Source organism: Carcharhinus amblyrhynchos, chromosome 34 (genome assembly GCF_965287045.1).
Source record: "Carcharhinus amblyrhynchos chromosome 34, sCarAmb.v2.hapA, whole genome shotgun sequence".
Taxonomy (NCBI): domain Eukaryota; kingdom Metazoa; phylum Chordata; class Chondrichthyes; order Carcharhiniformes; family Carcharhinidae; genus Carcharhinus; species Carcharhinus amblyrhynchos.
In genome coordinates, this window is record NC_137357.1 from 3924931 (window position 1) to 3942316 (window position 17386).

The 17386-nt window shown below is 51.4% G+C and overlaps 1 protein-coding gene across 2 annotated transcripts in view; it reads right to left on the reverse strand.

Annotated features, from left to right (window-relative positions):
* Positions 1 to 6529: 6529 nt before the first annotated feature.
* The window catches only part of LOC145361345 (2-oxoglutarate dehydrogenase complex component E1), a 104689-nt gene continuing 93832 nt past the window's right edge, over positions 6530 to 17386 (reverse strand). For both annotated transcript variants that reach the window (XM_080217017.1, XM_080217016.1), the window contains 6 exons: positions 16071 to 16142; positions 15846 to 15971; positions 11728 to 11800; positions 10627 to 10790; positions 8814 to 8968; positions 6530 to 7062 (listed from right to left, as the gene is read on the reverse strand). In XM_080217017.1, the coding sequence (XP_080073143.1) occupies positions 6939 to 7062; positions 8814 to 8968; positions 10627 to 10790; positions 11728 to 11800; positions 15846 to 15971; positions 16071 to 16142 (714 nt within the window). In that variant the 3' untranslated portion in view covers positions 6530 to 6938. The remainder of the gene's footprint in view (positions 7063 to 8813; positions 8969 to 10626; positions 10791 to 11727; positions 11801 to 15845; positions 15972 to 16070; positions 16143 to 17386) is intronic.

Consider the following 17386-nt stretch of genomic DNA (forward strand, 5'->3'; position numbering starts at 1 on the left):
GGGAGGGGAGAGGGGGGGAGGGGAGAGGGGGAGAGGGGGGGAGGGGGGGAGGGGAGAGTGGGGGGGGGGAGGGGAGATGGAGGGAGGGGAGGAGGAGAGTGGGGTGGGAGGGGAGGAGAAGGGGAAGGGAGGGGAGAGTGGGGTGGGAGGGGAGGAGAAGGGGAAGGGAGGGGAGCAGAGGGGGGAGGGAGGGGAGCAGAGGGGGGAGGGAGGGGAGCAGAGGGGGGAGGGAGGGGAGCAGAGGGGGGAGGGAGGGGAGCAGAGGGGGGAGGGAGGGGAGCAGAGGGGGGAGGGAGGGGAGAGGGAGGGGAGCAGAGGGGGGAGGGAGGGGAGCAGAGGGGGGGAGGGAGGGGAGCAGAGTGGGGGGAGGGAGGGAGAGGGGGGAGGGAGGGGAGAGGGAGGGGAGCAGAGGGGGGAGGGAGGGGAGCAGAGGGGGGGAGGGAGGGGAGCAGAGTGGGGAGGGAGGGGGGAGGGAGGGGAGCAGAGGGGGGAGGGAGGGGAGCAGAGGGGGGAGGGAGGGGAGCAGAGGGGGGAGGGAGGGGAGAGGGAGGGGAGCAGAGGGGGGAGGGAGGGGAGCAGAGGGGGGGAGGGAGGGGAGCAGAGTGGGGGGAGGGAGGGAGAGGGGGGGAGGGAGAGAGAGGGGGGAGGGAGAGAGAGGGGGGAGGGAGAGAGAGGGGGGAGGGAGAGAGAGGAGGGAGGGAGAGAGAGGGGGGAGGGAGAGAGAGGGGGGAGGGAGAGAGAGGGGGGAGGGAGGAGAGAGGGGGGAGGGAGAGAGAGGGGGGAGGGAGAGAAGGGGGGGAGGGAGAGAAGGGGGGGAGGGAGAGAAGGGGGGGAGGGAGAGAGGGGGGGAGGGAGAGAGGGGGGAGGGAGAGGGGAGAGGGAGAGGGGGGAGGGGAGGGGAGGGAAGGAGGGAGGGAGGGAGGGGAGGGAAGGAGGGAGGGAGGGAGGGAGGGAGGGAGGGAAGGAGGGAGGGAGGGAGGGGAGGGAAGGAGGGAGGGAGGGGAGGGAGGGAGGGGGGAGGGGAGGGGGGGAGGGAGGAGGGAGAGGAGGGAGGAGAGGAGGGTGGACGGAGCAGAGGAGAGGAGGTAGGGGAGGAGAGGAGAGAGGGAAGGGGGGAGGAGAGGAGGGGAGGGAGGAAGGAGGGGAGGAAGGAGGGGAGGGAGGAGAGGAGGGGAGGGAGGAGAGGAGGAGGGGAGGGAGGGAGGAAGGAAGGAGGGGAGGGGTGGGAGGAGAGGAGGGCAGGGAGGAGAGGAGGGAGGGAGGGACAGAGAGAGGGGAGGGAGGAGAGAGGAGGGAGGGGAGAGGGGAGGGGGGAGAGGAGCAGAGGGGAGGGGAGGGAGAGGAGGGGAGGACGGAGAGGGGAGGAAGGGAGCGGAGGGGAGGGGAGGGGGCGAGGGGAGGAGGGAGAGGGAGGAGTGGGGGAGGGGGGAGGGGGGGGAGGAATGGGGGAGGGGGGAGAGGGAGGCGGGGATGGGAGGTGAGGAGAAGGGACGGTGGGGGCGGAGGAGAAGGGACGGGGAGGGGAAAATGGCGGGGAGGGAGGGGGGAGGAGAAGGTGGGGAGAGGAGAGGACAGGGATTGGGGAGGGAGGGATGGGTGTGTGGGAGGAGGAAGGAGAGGGGGAATTTCACTTCCCACGTTTTGGGTAACTCACGGGAGACGCCACTGGAATGAAGGGGGTCAGACAGCCACCACGCGTGTGCAGAGTTCCCCGACTGTCACGTGACTAGGCACCACCACCACCCCGTCCGCCCGCCGCCCCCGCCCCCGCCCCCCCAGTTGTGACCTCTACATTGCACGGAATGTGGGAGATTTGAGTCTGAACTCTCACTAAAAAAAATTGTGATTTACATCAGTTTTCCCACCAGATGTTAAAACTTTTTGGAGAGAATCGCCCTCCTGCCTTTGCTCAATCCATATCCCTCTATTCCCTCCCTATTCATGTACCATTCAGATGCCTCTTCAACGTTGCTCATGTGTCTGCTTCCATCACCTCCTCTGGCAGCACATTCCAGGCCACCACCACCACTCTCTGCATGAATATCTTCCCCTGCCCATCTCTCAAAGTCTTCCTATTATCCCCTCATTGTGCCTGGGTTAGGGACATCAAGACTGCATTTGACCACTGGAATCATTGGGTATGAGGGGGCAAACTCTCTGCTGATTGGAGTCATACCTGGTACATCAGAAGATGGTTGTGGAGGGTCAGTCCTCTCAGCTCCAGGACATGTCTGCTGGAGTTCCTCAGCATTAGTGTCCGAGGCCCAACCATCTTCAGCTGCTTCATTAATGACCTTCCCTCCACCATAAGGTCAGAAGTGAGGATGTTCGCTGAGGATTGCACAATGTTCAACATCATTCACCGCTCCTCAAATATTGAAATAGTCTGTGTCCTCATGCAGCAGGACCTGGGCAGTACCCAGGCTTGGACTAACATTCCAGCCAATGTCCTTCTCCAAGAGGGGATCTAACCATCGCCCCCTGACATCCATTACCATTGCAGAATGTCCCCCCAACTGTCTACATTCTGGGGATTACCTTTGACCAGAAACTGAGCTGGACCCAGCCATATAAATACAGTGACTACCAGAGCAGGTCAGAGGCTGGGAATCCTGCGGAGAGTAACTCACCTCCTGACTCCCTCAAAGCCTGTCCCCCATCTACAAGGCACAAGTCAGGAGTGTGATGGAATACTCCCCACTTGCCTGGATGGGTGCAGCTCCAACAACACTCAAGAAGCTCGACACCATCCAGGACAAAGCAGCCCCGCTTGATTGGCACCCCATCCACAAACATTCACTCCCTCCACCACCGACACTCAGTAGCAGCAGTGTGTACCATCTACAAGATGCACTGCAACAACTCACCAAGTCTCCTTCCACATCATCTTCCAAACCCATAATCTCCATCACCTTGGATGAGGACAACAGACACATGGAAACACCATCACTAAGAACATAAGAAATAGGAGCAGGCGTGGGCCATCTAGGACTTCTAGCCTGCCCCGCCATTCAATAAGATCATGGCTGATCTGAAGTGGATCAGGTCCACTTACCCACTTTCTCCCCATGACCCTTAATTCCCTTGTCTGTCAAAACCCTATCTACCCATGTCTTAAATATATTTAGCGAGGCAGCCTCCACCACTTCAACGGGCAGAGAATTCCAGAGATTCACCACCCTTTGAGTGAAGAAGTTCCCCCTCAACTCCGATCTAAACTGCCCCCCCCCTTTATTTTGAGGCTGTGCCCTCGAGTCCTGCTATCCTTTCTGAGCAGGAAGAATCTCTCGACCTGTTCCCTATCCATCCCCTTCATTATCTTGTAGGTCTCTATAAGATTCCCCCTCTCAGCCTTCTAAATTCCAATGAGTACAGACCTACTCTATTCAGTCTTTCCTCATAAGCTCACCCCCTCATCTCCGGTATCAGTCTGGTGAACCTTCTCTGCACTCCCTCCATGGCCAATATCCTTTCGCCAATAAGGGGACCAAAACTGCACACAGTACTCCAGCTGCAGCCTCACCAGTGCCCTGTACAGTTGCAGCAAGACCTCCCTGCTTTTATATTCTATCCCTCTCACTATAAAGGCCAGCATCCCATTCGCCTTCTTGATCACCTGCTGCACCTACAGACTGGGTTTTTGCGACTCGTGCACAAGGACCCCCAGGTCCCTCTGCACCGTAGCATGCTGCAGCTTTTCGCCTTTTAAATAATAATCCCTCCTACTATTATTTCTGCCAAAGTGGATAGCCTCATACTTGCTCACATTGTACTCCATCTGACAGGTCCTCGCCCACTTGCTCAGCCTATCCAGATCCCTCTGCAGACTTTCCACACCCTCCACGCAATTTGATTTTCCACTCATCTTCGTGTCATTAGCAAATTTCAACACCCTACACTCAGCCCCCTCCTCCAGATCGTTTATGTAAATGGTAAACAGTTGCAGCCCCAGCACCGATCCCTGCGGCACTCCCCTAGTCACCAACCGCGCCAATCAGAAAACCACTATCCTGACTTGGAAATATATCGGCTGTTCCTTCATTGTCACTGGGTCAAAATCATGGAACTGCCTCTCTAACAGCACCGTGGGAGTACCTACACCACACGGACTGACTGATGTCCAATAACAATCCTGGAACTCCCTCCCTGACAGCGCTGTGGGTGTACCTACACCACACGGACTGACTGACGTCCAATAACAATCCTGGAACTCCCTCCCGAACAGCACTGTGGGTGTACCTACACCACACGGACTGACTGATGTCCAATAACAATCCTGGAACTCCCTCCCTAACAGCACTGTGGGTGTACCTACACCACACGGACTGACTGACGTCCAATAACAATCCTGGAACTCCCTCCCGAACAGCACTGTGGGTGTACCTACACCATGGGGACTGCAGCAGGTTCAAGATGGCAGTTCATCCACCACCTTCTCAAGGGGCAATTAGAGATGGCCAATAAATACTGGGTTGAACCCATATCCCACAAATCAAATTTTTAAAAAATCCAAAATGCTCCCATTTTCAGCTGAAGATCGTTCCTGGCAGTTTGCACTGAACCCTGCTTAATCATACGTACCAGGGTGTTGGCATCAGGTCCTTCCTGCCCAAACCTTCTGTGCATTCTGTGATAAAATGACTGATTTTATAGGATGTATATGAGAGAGAGTGCCTATGCACACCAGGTAGTCCGCGTGAGAATGCGCATGCATGCTAGTGAGTGCGTGAGTGTATATGAACAAATTATATAGAGACTCCTACCTCCATCTGACCAATAGGTCAGTTCACACTCGGCCTTAGGCAGCCCAGGTGAAAAGCAAGTGGCATTTACCCCTGCCACAGGGTAGAAAGATCATTTACCCCACTGCCACGGCAACAGCCCAGCACAGCTCCCTTTACCGCTCTCTTTCAAAGGCTCCACTCACCTGATGAAGGAACAGCATTCCGAAAGCTCGTGATTCCAAATAAACCTGTTAGATTTTAACCTGGTGTTGAGAGACTTCTTATTGTGCTTACCCCAGTCCAACACCGGCATCTCCACAAAGAACAGGACAGCACAGGAAACAGGCCCTTTGGCCCGACAAGCCCGCGCTGCCCATTTTAACACTCAGCGAGTGCCTCATTCCAATCCTTCTTCCACCTACAACTTTTGTCTACATCTAGTGGATAAAGGGGTGCAAATTTAGGGAATTATATGTGCGCCAGATTAAGAGAGATCCAATTTCGGGACAATTTATTAACATGTTTTTGGGGTTTGGGAGGAAACCGGAGCACCCGGAGAAAACCCACGCAAGCACAGGGAGAATGTGCAAACTCCCACAGACATTGACCCAAGCCGGAGATCCGACCCGGGTCCCTGTAACCGCACAGCAAACAGTGATAGTCACTGAGCTGTCGTGTCGCCTGTCAATTGGTCCCATTTAAGCGTACACTAATGACGTGAAGGCTATCCCTTCCTTGCTGCAGAACTGTTCCAACACCTTCCCCTACCCCACACCCCCCTGCCCCACCACCCACCCAACAACTCTTGTCCCAAGTCCTTTCCTGCTCGAGAGCCCTGGCCCGTCCCCATGCCCCCAGAGACAATGGCTCATTACACTTGCCTGTTCCTGAACAGCAGCCCATTACACTTCCAACCCCCCACCTCCCCCCACCAAAGAACAATAGCTGATTGTACTTGTGGCTCCCAAGCAACAGTCCGATGGCTTTAATCAGGCCACTGAGGTTGGCCTAATCGAATATGAACTCCTTGATGGAGGTTGAGCGGGGAGTCTTTTCCTTGTACATAACCGGGGCGTGTCAGTTCCTCTGGCGCTCCCAAGGGGTAGACCGCTGACTGATCACACTGTGTGTGTGTGTGTGTGTGTGTGTGTGTGTGTGTGTATATACTGCTGTTGGAATCGTAAATAAAGGGATTCTGGTGAAGGGACTTCTGCCTCTGAAGTATTATTACAAACAACCCATTGCACTCACCCCCCACACGCCCACAGAACCTCGTGCCACCCGACTCTCTTTGCAGGCACTACCTCCAGTGGGGGGGGGGGAGAGAGAGAGAGGTCGCTGCTCTGCGCACCCCCCCCACTGCCCCAGCCAACGCAACCCCCCCCCACCAATCCCCAGCGATGGCATTGCAAAGGAAGACCCCAAATTGGTTTTGCGTGAGAGGAGAACATCTCTTTATTGATGAAGCCATATCCGGTTGAAAAGTTTTATTTGTAACCAAAATAAATAAATCAGTTCTTATTTTTTTTTGTTTCCTACTGCGCAGTCTCAAGAATTGGTAACCGAGCGAGAAATCTCATCCGTGGGTGGAGGGGGAGGGCAGGGCAGGGGTGGGGGGGGGTGAAACATTTGTCATCTTGATTTTGGCACAGGCTGAAAGTGCAATGCCTTCTCCCAAAAGTTAACGCGCTTTAAAAAGTCTTGGGCACAAACTTATGTTGCGGAGGGACGGAGTGGGTGGTGGTTGGGGGGGGGGGGGGGGGGGGGGGAGACGTGGAGGAGTGGTGGTGGGGTGGGAGGGGGTGGGGTGGGAGGGGAGGCTAAAATCGGAAAGTGATCCAGCCATTGACCGGGAGTGAGCCCACGGCTAGTTTGGAAATAGAAAAAATCCCTTATTCACAAAATTTACAAACCACACCTTATTACCTCAACTCGATTGGACTAAACAATACCATTTAAAAAGTGGGGCGGGTGGAAGCAAAAGCACACTGAGTGGCCTGGTTTATACACAGCTCTTTCCTGCTTCACAATTCTTCTGGTGAACCGAGGTAATTTTTTTTTCCTTTTCATTGCTCTATCTGAAAGAAAAGCTGCAGATACAAAGCCTCTCACCGGTTGTACGAGTTAGATCTCAGTAGCATGCACAGCCTAGTCCCCCTAGAATAAGGACGGAAGATGAGGATCCAGACAGCGAGTGATTCCCAAGGCCAATTCCTAATTGTCCAGGTGCCTGAAGGCGTCCAGGTTAAAGCTGGTCTCCAGGAACCTCTTCAGCTCCTGCAGGTGAGTGTTCTTGTTACCCGTGGCCGGGGCGGAGGCTGGTTCACGGCCAACGTACCTGCAGGGGAGGGAGAGAGAGAGAGAGAGAAAGAAAGGCCATAATAAAAATACTTTTGCAGGGGGGCCCAGTGGTTAGCACTGCTGCCACATGACGCCAGGGACCAGGGTTCAATTCTGGCCTTGGGTCACTGTCTGTGTGGAGTTTGCACATTCACCCCATGTCTGCGTGGGTTTCCTCCCGCACTCCAAAGATGTGTAGGTTAGATGGATTGGCCATGCTAAATTGTCCCTTCGTGTCCAAAGATGTGCAGGTTAGGGGGATTGGCCATGCTAAATTGTCCCTTAGTGTCCAAAGATGTTCAGGTTAGGTGGATTGGCCGTGCTAAATTGTCCCTTAGTGTCCAAAGATGTTCAGGTTAGGTGGATTGGCCATGCTAAATTGTCCCTGAGTGTCCAAAGATGTTCAGGTTAGGTGGATTGGCCATGCTAAATTGTCCCTGAGTGTCCAAAGATGTGTAGGTTAGGTGGATTGGCCATGTTAAATTGTCCCTTAGTGTCCAAAGATGTTCAGGTTAGGTGGATTGGCCATGCTAAATTGTCCCTTAGTGTCCAAAGATGTGTAGGTTAGGTGGATTGGCCATGTTAAATTGTCCCTTAGTGTCCAAAGATGTTCAGGTTAGGTGGATTGGCCATGCTAAATTGTCCCTTAGTGTCCAAAGATGTTCAGGTTAGGTGGATTGGCCATGCTAAATTGTCCCTTAGTGTCCAAAGATGTTCAGGTTAGGTGGATTGGCCATGCTAAATTGTCCCTTAGTGTCCAAAGATGTTCAGGTTAGGTGGATTGGCCATGTTAAATTGCCCCTTAGGTGTCCAAAGATGTTCAGGTTAGGTGGATTGGCCATGCTAAATTGTCCCTTAGTGTCCAAAGATGTGCAGGTTAGGTGGATTGGCCATGCTAAATTGTCCCTTAGTGTCCAAAGATGTGTAGGTTAGGTGGTTTGGCCATGCTAAATTGTCCCTTAGTGTCCAAAGATGTTCAGGTTAGGTGGATTGGCCATGCTAAATTGTCCCTTAGTGTCCAAAGATGTTCAGGTTAGGTGGATTGGCCATGTTAAATTGCCCCTTAGTGTCCAAAGATGTTCAGGTTAGGTGGATTGGCCATGCTAAATTGTCCCTTAGTGTCCAAAGATGTGCAGGTTAGGTGGATTGGCCATGCTAAATTGTCCCTTAGTGTCCAAAGATGTTCAGGTTAGGTGGATTGGCCATGCTAAATTGTCCCTTAGTGTCCAAAGATGTGCAGGTTAGGTGGATTGGCCATGCTAAATTGCCCCTTAGTGTCCAAAGATGTTCAGGTTAGGTGGATTGGCCATGCTAAATTGCCCCTTAGTGTCCAAAGATGTTCAGGTTAGGTGGATTGGCCATGATAAATTGCCTGTGTGCAGCGTTCCAGGGATAGGGTCTGGGTGGGATTGTGGTTGAGGTAATTTAGCACGACTAATCCACCTAACTTACATATCTTTGGACTGTGGGAAGAAACTGGAGCACCCGGAGGAAAGCCACGCAGATTGATCTGCCTCATCTCGGTTGAACAGTCTGAGTCAATAGATATACAATCCTGCTCTGCAGTCACGTTTAGTTCGAGCACCCCTCCTCCGGGCTCAACTTTTAGTGGCAGTTCCTTATCTCTTTATTGCCTTGCTGCTTGGGGTGTTAGCATCTACCCTTTGCCCCAGTTTCCCCCCCACCGCCTCCCTCAGGTTGGGAGAAATGCCACCCCGGCAGTAGTGTCGAGCGCCGTGCCTCACTCACCAGACGGGCCGCTCGCGGCGGGTGGTGGCTCGGATGCGCGGCTTCACGTACTCGTAGTAACCCTGGTTTTTGTGCTCCTCCTGGCACCAGACCAGCTCAGCGTTGTGGTACTTCTTTGCCTCTTGTTCCACCACGTCGTACGGGAAGGGAGAGAGCTGGAGAGGGAAAGAGACACTTCAGAAACATAGAAGATCGGAGCAGGAGGAGGCCATTTGGCCCTTCGAGCCTGCTCCACCATTCATCACCATCACGGCTGTTCATCCAACTCAATCGCCTCATCCTGCTTCCCCCCCATAACCTTTGATCCCATTTGCTCCAAGTGCTATATCCAGCCGCCTCTTGAACACATTCAATGTTTTAGCATCAACTACTTCCTGTGGGAATGAATTCCACAGGCTCACCGGGTGAAGAAATGTCTCCGTCCTAAATGGTCTACCCCGAATCCTCAGACTGTGACCCCCTGGTTCTGGATTCCCCCCACCACTGGGAACACCCTCCCTGCATCTACCCTGACTAGTCCTGTTAGAATTTTATAAATCTCTAAGATCTCCCTCATTTATCTGAACCCCAGTGAAAACAATCCTAACCAAGTCAATCTCTCCTCATGCATCAGTCCCACCATCCCCGGGATCAGCCTGGTAAACCTTCGCTGCAATCCCTCGAGAGCAAGAACATCCTTCCTCAGGAAGGAAGGGAGCTTTGATCCCAAGCCCTTCATAACCAACCCCCACCACCCGCCCAGCAGTAGGTGAACGAGAAACAGGGAGGTGATCCAGCTGCCTGCATTGAACAAGATGGGCCGGAGCAGACTCATTGGGCCAAATGGCCTACTCCTACATCTGGAAAAAAAGGAGAGAATGAAGGAATGGCATGCAAGGCTGAGTATCAATGGCAAATCTATTTTGACGTGACTGGGTATCGGTCACATTACAGAGTAAGCGGTGACCTAACTACCAAGGAACCACACACACAAGTGTAGGTCACAGGTACCTCATCAAGATCTCTTTGTTTGGTGGCAACATAGAGAGTTTTTATTCATTCGTGGGACATGGGCATCGCTGGCTGGGCCAGTATTTATAGCCCATCCCTAGATGCCCTTGGAGGGCAGTTGAGAGTCAACCACATTGCTGTGGCTCTGGAGTCACATGTAGGCCAGACCGGGTAAGGACGGCAGATTTCCTTCCCTAAAGGGAACCAGATGGGTTTTTCCAACAATGGGTGTCAGTAGATTCTTAATTCCAGATTTAAAAAAAAGAGTTAAATTCAAATTCATCTGCTGTCACAGGATTCGAACCCAGGCCCCCAGGACATTAGCTGAGTTTCTGGATTAATAGTCTAGCAATAATACCACTAGGCCATGGCCTCCTTTCATCTCAAAAACTTCAGAATGAAGCAAAATGGTCTAATTTCTGTGAGATTTTCAGTCACTTTCCACTTGCTGGACCTTGAACATAAGATGCAGGAGTAGGCCGTTCGGCCCCTCGAGCCTGTCCCACCATTCAAGCATTAATACCCCGATGCCATCGCCCCCTCCAACGTTGGGAGGCTATTTAACACGGGGAGTTGTTCTGGCCTAGCCTGATGTTTAGCCGCACACTGGGCAGGGAGGCCTTTTCCAGGCATGAACCCCCCGCCTGGAGAGCTGTTGGTGAATCATCTCTCCCTGAACCGCTTACCCACCGAGACTAGCCAACCCTGCATGGACTGGGGAGTAGAAACTCTGACTGGTAATGGGGAACTGCGCATCGCTACCACAGGGGAACCGGAGCTGCTGTCTCCAGCTCACACAGGGGGGCGTCTGAGGAATACTCACCTGCTCCAGCCTAGTGATTGCAACCTCAGCTTCCAGGTCCTTGTTCTTGCGTTCTTTCGCCAGTTCGTAGTATACTTTACCGGTACAAAACAGCAGCCTCTTAACATCGCCTGGCTTCTCAGCTGCAGGTCCGTCCTCCACAATTCCACGCAGGAATTCTGTACCTATTGGGGAGGGGAATAAAAACTGTCAGTATTTTCATCCATTCCTCGCTTTCTCCCCCAATCTCTCCCTGTCGTTGCGATTCTGTGATAATACACTGCCTTTGGAGTAATGAATTCCTGTGTCTTGTGAAGGGACGGTTTTGAACTGTGATTACTGTGACAAAGTGACTACATCTGGGTGGCACAGTGGTTAGCACTGCTGCCTCACAGCGCTAGGGACCCGGGTTCAATTCCCAGCTTGGGTCACTGTCTGCGTGGAGTCTGCACATTCTCCCCATGTCTGCATGGGTTTCCTCCCACAGTCCTAAAGACGTGCTGGTTAAATGCTACATTCTCCCTCAGTGCACTTTAACAGGAGTGTGGCGACTAGGGGATTCTCACAGCAACTTCATTGCGGTGTTAACGTTCGCCTACTTGCGACACGAATAAATAAGCTAAACTAAAAGGTGGCAGTCACCTGTTGGAATGCAACCAGTGATAACACTGGGTCTGTCATCATGTGACCAATGGTAACAAGCTGTAAGGGTCAGCTGACCCAGTAAGTCATGTAACCAATGACAGAATGATGTGATGGCCAGCTGACTCAGTATAAATAAGAACCTGTTCGGAACTGTGGGGAATTTGGATTGGCCCAGGGTGAGGCCTCAAGTTTGGAGTAATGAAGTTTCTTCACTAAACCTTTTGTTTGATTTGTAAGTTGGACAAAGTTTTGCTATATTTTTATTGTCTACACTCGAAAAGCTCCTTTTGGATCAAGATCATCACCCGTTCACGCTGCTAGCAACAGTGTGGGAGGAAGGCTCGTGGCGGTTAACTACTAACGGATGCTTGCTCAAACAAAATGGGGACTGAAGGGGTTGTTGCTGCCGACAGGGATGGGGGGGGGTGCGGGGGGGGGAGATAGTGAGGGATACCTGCCGGCGCCACGCTAACTCACCTGGCAGCATCATATCGAAGCTGGACTTGGCATCAGGATGTCGCAGCAATGATTTGGGAGTGAAGATAATCAGCTGGAATTGAAAGCACAGAAAGTGAACAGATTAGCTCCCTGTGAATAGCAGCAATGAACAGTTAGGAACCTGACCAGGCTGAGACACCGGGCAGCACGGAACCTCTCAAGGAGGGAGACACTTTCCATAGAATCTCTACAGTGCAGGAGGAGGCTCTTTGGCCCCGTGACCACAATCCCACCCAGGCCCCCATCCCCACAACCCCTAGCTAGTCCCCCTGCCGCTAAGGGGCAATTTAGCACGGCCAATCCACCTAACCTGCACATCTTTGAACTGTGGGAGGAAACCGGAGCACCCGGAGGAAACCCACACAGACATGGGGAGTATGTGCAGACTCCACACAGACAGTGACCCGAGCTGGGAATTGAACCCAGGTCCCTGGCACTGAGAGGCAGCAGTGCTAACCACTGTATCACTGTTCCCATGACTTTAATGATTATAGATATCTACACCGTTGCATTATCACAGAGCAATTCAAACAAGGGTGTGTGTTTGCTTTAGTTAAAAGGCTTCATTCTAATGTATTTCTGCCTATGTAATTATGCTATGTTTAAAGCTAACTTGACCACAATTTAGAACTCAGCTTGGAATTCTGGGTTGAGCTTAGAAATTGGCCACATTTGAAAGTGCAACGTTAACAGAAATGTTTGTTTTTGTCATTAACAAGATTTCATGGTCACAGCTGCAAACTGTTTTTGAAAGTTGGAGACTGTATGCCTGGTAATTTCATTACGCAAGATAATCAAAAAGTTCTCATGCTCTACACAGCTATCTATTGTTTCAACTCCTGTACAAGTTCAAGTCTGTAATCAGAAACATAGAAGATAGGAGCAGGAGGAGGCCATTCAGCCCTTTGAGCCTGCTCCACCATTCATCATGATCATAACTGATTGTCCAACTCAATAGCCTAATCCTGCTTTCTCCCCATAACCTTTGATCCCATTCGCCCCAAGTGCTACATCCAGCCGCCTCTTGAATACATTCAATATTTTGGCGTCAACTACTTCCTGTGGGAATGAATTCCACAGGCTCAACGGGTGAAGAAATGTCTCCTCATCTCCGTCCTAAATGGTCTACCCTGAATCCTCAGACTGTGACCCCCTGGTTTTGAACTCCCCCGTAAAAAGTATGACAACACCAGGTTTAAGTCCAACCGAGAGTAAACTCCACCATAGGGGGCATCCTCCCTGCATCTACCCTGTCGAGTCCTGTTAGAATTTTATAAGTGTTTATGTGATTTCCACCCCCCAGTTCATCTGAACTCCAGTGAAAACAATCCTAACCTGGTCAATTTCTCCTCGTAGATCAGTCCCGCCATCCCAGCAATCAGCCTGGTAAACGTTCGCTGCACTCCAACAACAAGAATATCCTTCCTCTGGGACAGTTTTCTGGCACCCCCCCACTCTCTTTTTTCCATTTTGTTTCAATGAAGAAAATCATGTTTAAAATTGTACCAAGTGCTGTCCCCGTGGTCTATTCTGGGGAATGAATGGACGATACGAAAGGCCAATTCCAGAAAACAATCAGACCCTCAAAATAGGACACAGAGTGAAGCTTGTGCTGCTAATCTCTCCTTGGTGCAGTTCGAGGGGGGTCAGTTCCCCCAGCGGCAGCACCAAAGCCTGTTAGTACCGAACAAGTCAGGAGGAACGTTGGACAGAAATGGATCTGTAGTTCCATCAAACTCCAGTTCAGGGCCCTGGCCACAAACCCCCCCCTTTGCTGGATTTCTGCTCTGGCTGTTCAAACAACCCAGCTTTGTTCGTACAAAGCCCAGGCCCTCTTTGTCCTGTGCACTTACTTCGTCATCTCAAGGATGCGAGAGTCAGATAAAGACAAGCGACGAAAGCAAATGGGAAGAAGTAGGATAACTTTAGAAGTGGTTACCCTTCTGAACACACGCACACACAGGCATGCATGCACACACACACACACGTGTGATACACGCACCCAAAATTGCTCCCAACATTCCAAATATGGTCTGACTGAAGCCTTCTAAAGCCTCACCAGTACATCCCTGTTTTTGCATTCTGGTTCTCTCGGAATGAATGCTAACATTGCATTTGCCTTCCTAACCACCAAATCAACCTACAGGTTAATCTCAAGGGAATCCTGAACCAGGGACTCCCAAGTCCCTTTGCACTTCCCATTTCTGAATTCTCTTCCCATTTAGAAAATAGTCTTTGCCCCTACCAGAGTGCATATCCTCACAGTTTCCCACCTTGTATTCCATCTGTCACTTCTTTATCCAATCTCCTAACCTGTTAAGTCTTTCTACAGCCTCCCACCTCTTCAATACTATCTGTCTCTTCGTCTTTGTTTCATCTGTAAACTTAGCCACTGGTTGTATCACAGCTTGGTATGGGCTCCTGCTCTAATCAAGTCCACAAGGAACTACAAAAGGCTGTCAATGTAGCCCAATCCACTGCGCAAGCCAGCCTCCCATCCATTGACTCTGTCTACACTTCCCGCGGACTTGGAAAAGCAGCCAGCATAATCAAGGACCCCCACACACCCCGGACATTCTCTCTTCCAACTTCTTCCGCTGGGAAAAAGATACAAAAGTCTGAGGACACATACCAAGAACAGCTTCTTCCCTGCTCCTATTAGACTTTTGAATGGACTAACCTCACATTAAGTTGATCTTTCTCTACATCCTAGCTATGACTGTAACACTACATTCTGCACCCTCTCCTTTCCTTCTCAATGAAGGATATGTTTTGTCTGTATAGCACACAAGAAATAATATTTTTCACTGTAAGTTAATACATGTGACAATAATAAATGTCCTCAGTTCTTCCATCTGGGAAGCCCAAGTCCCTTTCGCGCTGCTGATTTCTGAATTTGCTCATTCTCTATTCTTACCATGATGTGGAGGTGCTGGTGTTGGACTGGGGCAGGCACAGTAAGAAGTCTCACAACACCAGGTTAAAGTCTAACAGGTTTATTTGGAATCATGAACTTTCGGAGCCCTGCTCCTTTGTCAGGTGAGTGGAGAGGTAAGTTTCATAAAAATGGCATACAGACAGAGACCCAATTATAGGATAATTACAGGTTGGAATGCGAAGAACGGTTGGAACGCGAAGAACGGCTGGAATGCGAAGAACGGTTGGAATGCGAAGAACGGTTGGAATGCGAAGAACGGTTGGAATGCGAGTCTTTACAGGTAATCAAGACTTTCCAGATACAGACAGTGTGAGTGGAGAGAGGGATAATCACAGGTTTAAGAGGTGTGAACTGTCTCCAGCCAGGACAGTTAGTAGAACTTTGCCATGGAAACTGATAGCCAAGTTCCACATGCATGAGGATGGGTCCAAGCGGGGTCTTGGGTTCATGTCACACTGTCCCCACCATTTGGTCTAGGTTTGCAAAATCTCACTAACTGTCCTGCATTGAGACAATTCACACATCTTTAACCTGTGATTATCCCTCTCTCCACTCGCACCGTCTGTACCTGGAAAGACTTGATTATCTGGAAAGACTCACATTCCAACCATTATCCTGCAATTGTGTCTTGGTCTATATACACCGTGTTTATGAAACCCATCTCTCCACTCACCTGAGGAAGGAGCAGCACTCCGAAAGCTCGTCATTCCAGATAAACCTGGAATCATAGAAACCCTACAGTGCAGAAAGAGGCCATTTGGCCCATCGAGTCCACGCCAACCACAATCCCACCCTACTCCCTCATCCCTAAATATTTACCTGCTAATCTACGCATCTCAGGACACTAAGGGGTTATTTTAGCTTGGCCAATCACCCTAACGCGCACATCTTTCGAACTGTGGGAGGAAACTGGAGCAGCCGGAGGAAACCCACAGAGACACGAGGAGAATGTGCAAACTCCACACAGACAGTGACCCAAAGCTAGGAATTGAACCCAGGACCCTGGCGCTGTGAGGCAGCAGCGCTAACCACTGTGCCCCTCTAGGTTAAAAGCCAACTTGTTGGCCTTTAACCTGCTGTTGTGAGACTTCTTTCTATTCTTCCCAGCTGCAAGGATAAAGGAGACAGAGACACGCGGACGAGCCCAGGCTATACTGACCGGCTTCCTGAAGGGCAGTAATATTTGTCGTCTCAGCACGTGAAAATAGTTTGCGGGTGTGGAGCAATTGACGACGATCCAGTTTGCGTCGTACAGCTGCTGAACCGCAAAGTCTTCCGTCAGTTTCTGGAGGGTGGGGAGGAGAAAAGACACACAGGCACAGGTTAGTGCAAGCCCTCAGCAACGCACCAGCACTCCCCAGGGCTCCGATTCCACAGCACTCACCGGAACAACGTCAGGGTCATCATTGCACATCTGCAGGAAACGCTCGGGTCTGGCGGACGAATGCTCTGGCCCCTGTAACCATCACAATAACATCATCAATCGTTACAGTTTATTCATTAGTGTCACACGTCAGGCTTGCATTAACATTGCAATGAAGTTACTATGAAAATCCCCTCGTCACCACACTCCGGCGCCTGTTCAGGTTACACTGAGGGAGAATTTAGCATCTAACCAGCACGTCTTTCGGACTGTGGGAGGAAACCGGAGCACCCGGAAGAAAACCCACGCAGACACAGGGAGAATGTGCAGACTCCACACAGACAGTGACCCAAGCCGGGAATCGAACCCAGGTCCCCAGTGCTGTGAGGCAGCAGTGCTAACCGCTGTGCCACTGTGGGGATTGGGCCAAGGGCACCGGAGAGACACCCCCTGCTATTTTCCGAAATACTGCCAGTGCCCTAAACCAAAGCCGAATAGTGAAATCGGGACTTGAATTATCACGGCCACTTCTGGGTTTCCTGATGCCCTTTCTGTCACTTGGAGCTTCTACCATCTCACAGCGACCAAGACTGAACTTATTACAGACACCATGTCACTGCAGGAACTGGCTAGACATGGGCTCAGCCAGATCCCACCCCTCTCACTGCTGCGACAATAATCTCTCCCTCAATTTCAATGAGGGAGACTGTCATCGACTTCAGGAACAGTAGTGGAGAACATGCCCCTGTCCACAGCAATGGGGACAAAGTCAAAACGGTCAAGAGCTTCAAGTTTTTACATGTCCAGATCACCAACAACCTGTCCTGGTCCCTCCACGCGGATGCTATAGTTAAGAAAGCCCCACCAACACCTCTACTTTCTCAGGAGGCTAAGGAAATTTAGCACGTCAGCTATGACCCTCACCAGATGCACCATAGAAAGCATCCTTTCTGGTTGTGTCACAGCCTGGGATGGGCTCCTGCTCTGACCAAGACTGCAAGAAACTACAAAGGGTCGTGAACGTAGCCTAGTCTATCACGCAAACCAGCCTCCCATCCATGGGCTCCGTCTACACTTTCTGCTGCCAGCATAATCAAGGACTTTCCGTACTCCAGACACACACACTTCCATCGGGATAAAGATGTAGAAGTCGGAGGTCACATATCAACCGAGTCAAGGACAGCTTCTTCCCTGCTGCCATCAGACTTTTAAATGGACCCTACCATATCACAGAATCCCTGCAATGCAGAATAAGGCCATTTAGCCCATCCAATCTGCAACGACCACAATGAGCTAGTCTCCCTAACACTCAGGGGCAATTTAGCATGGCCAAGCCA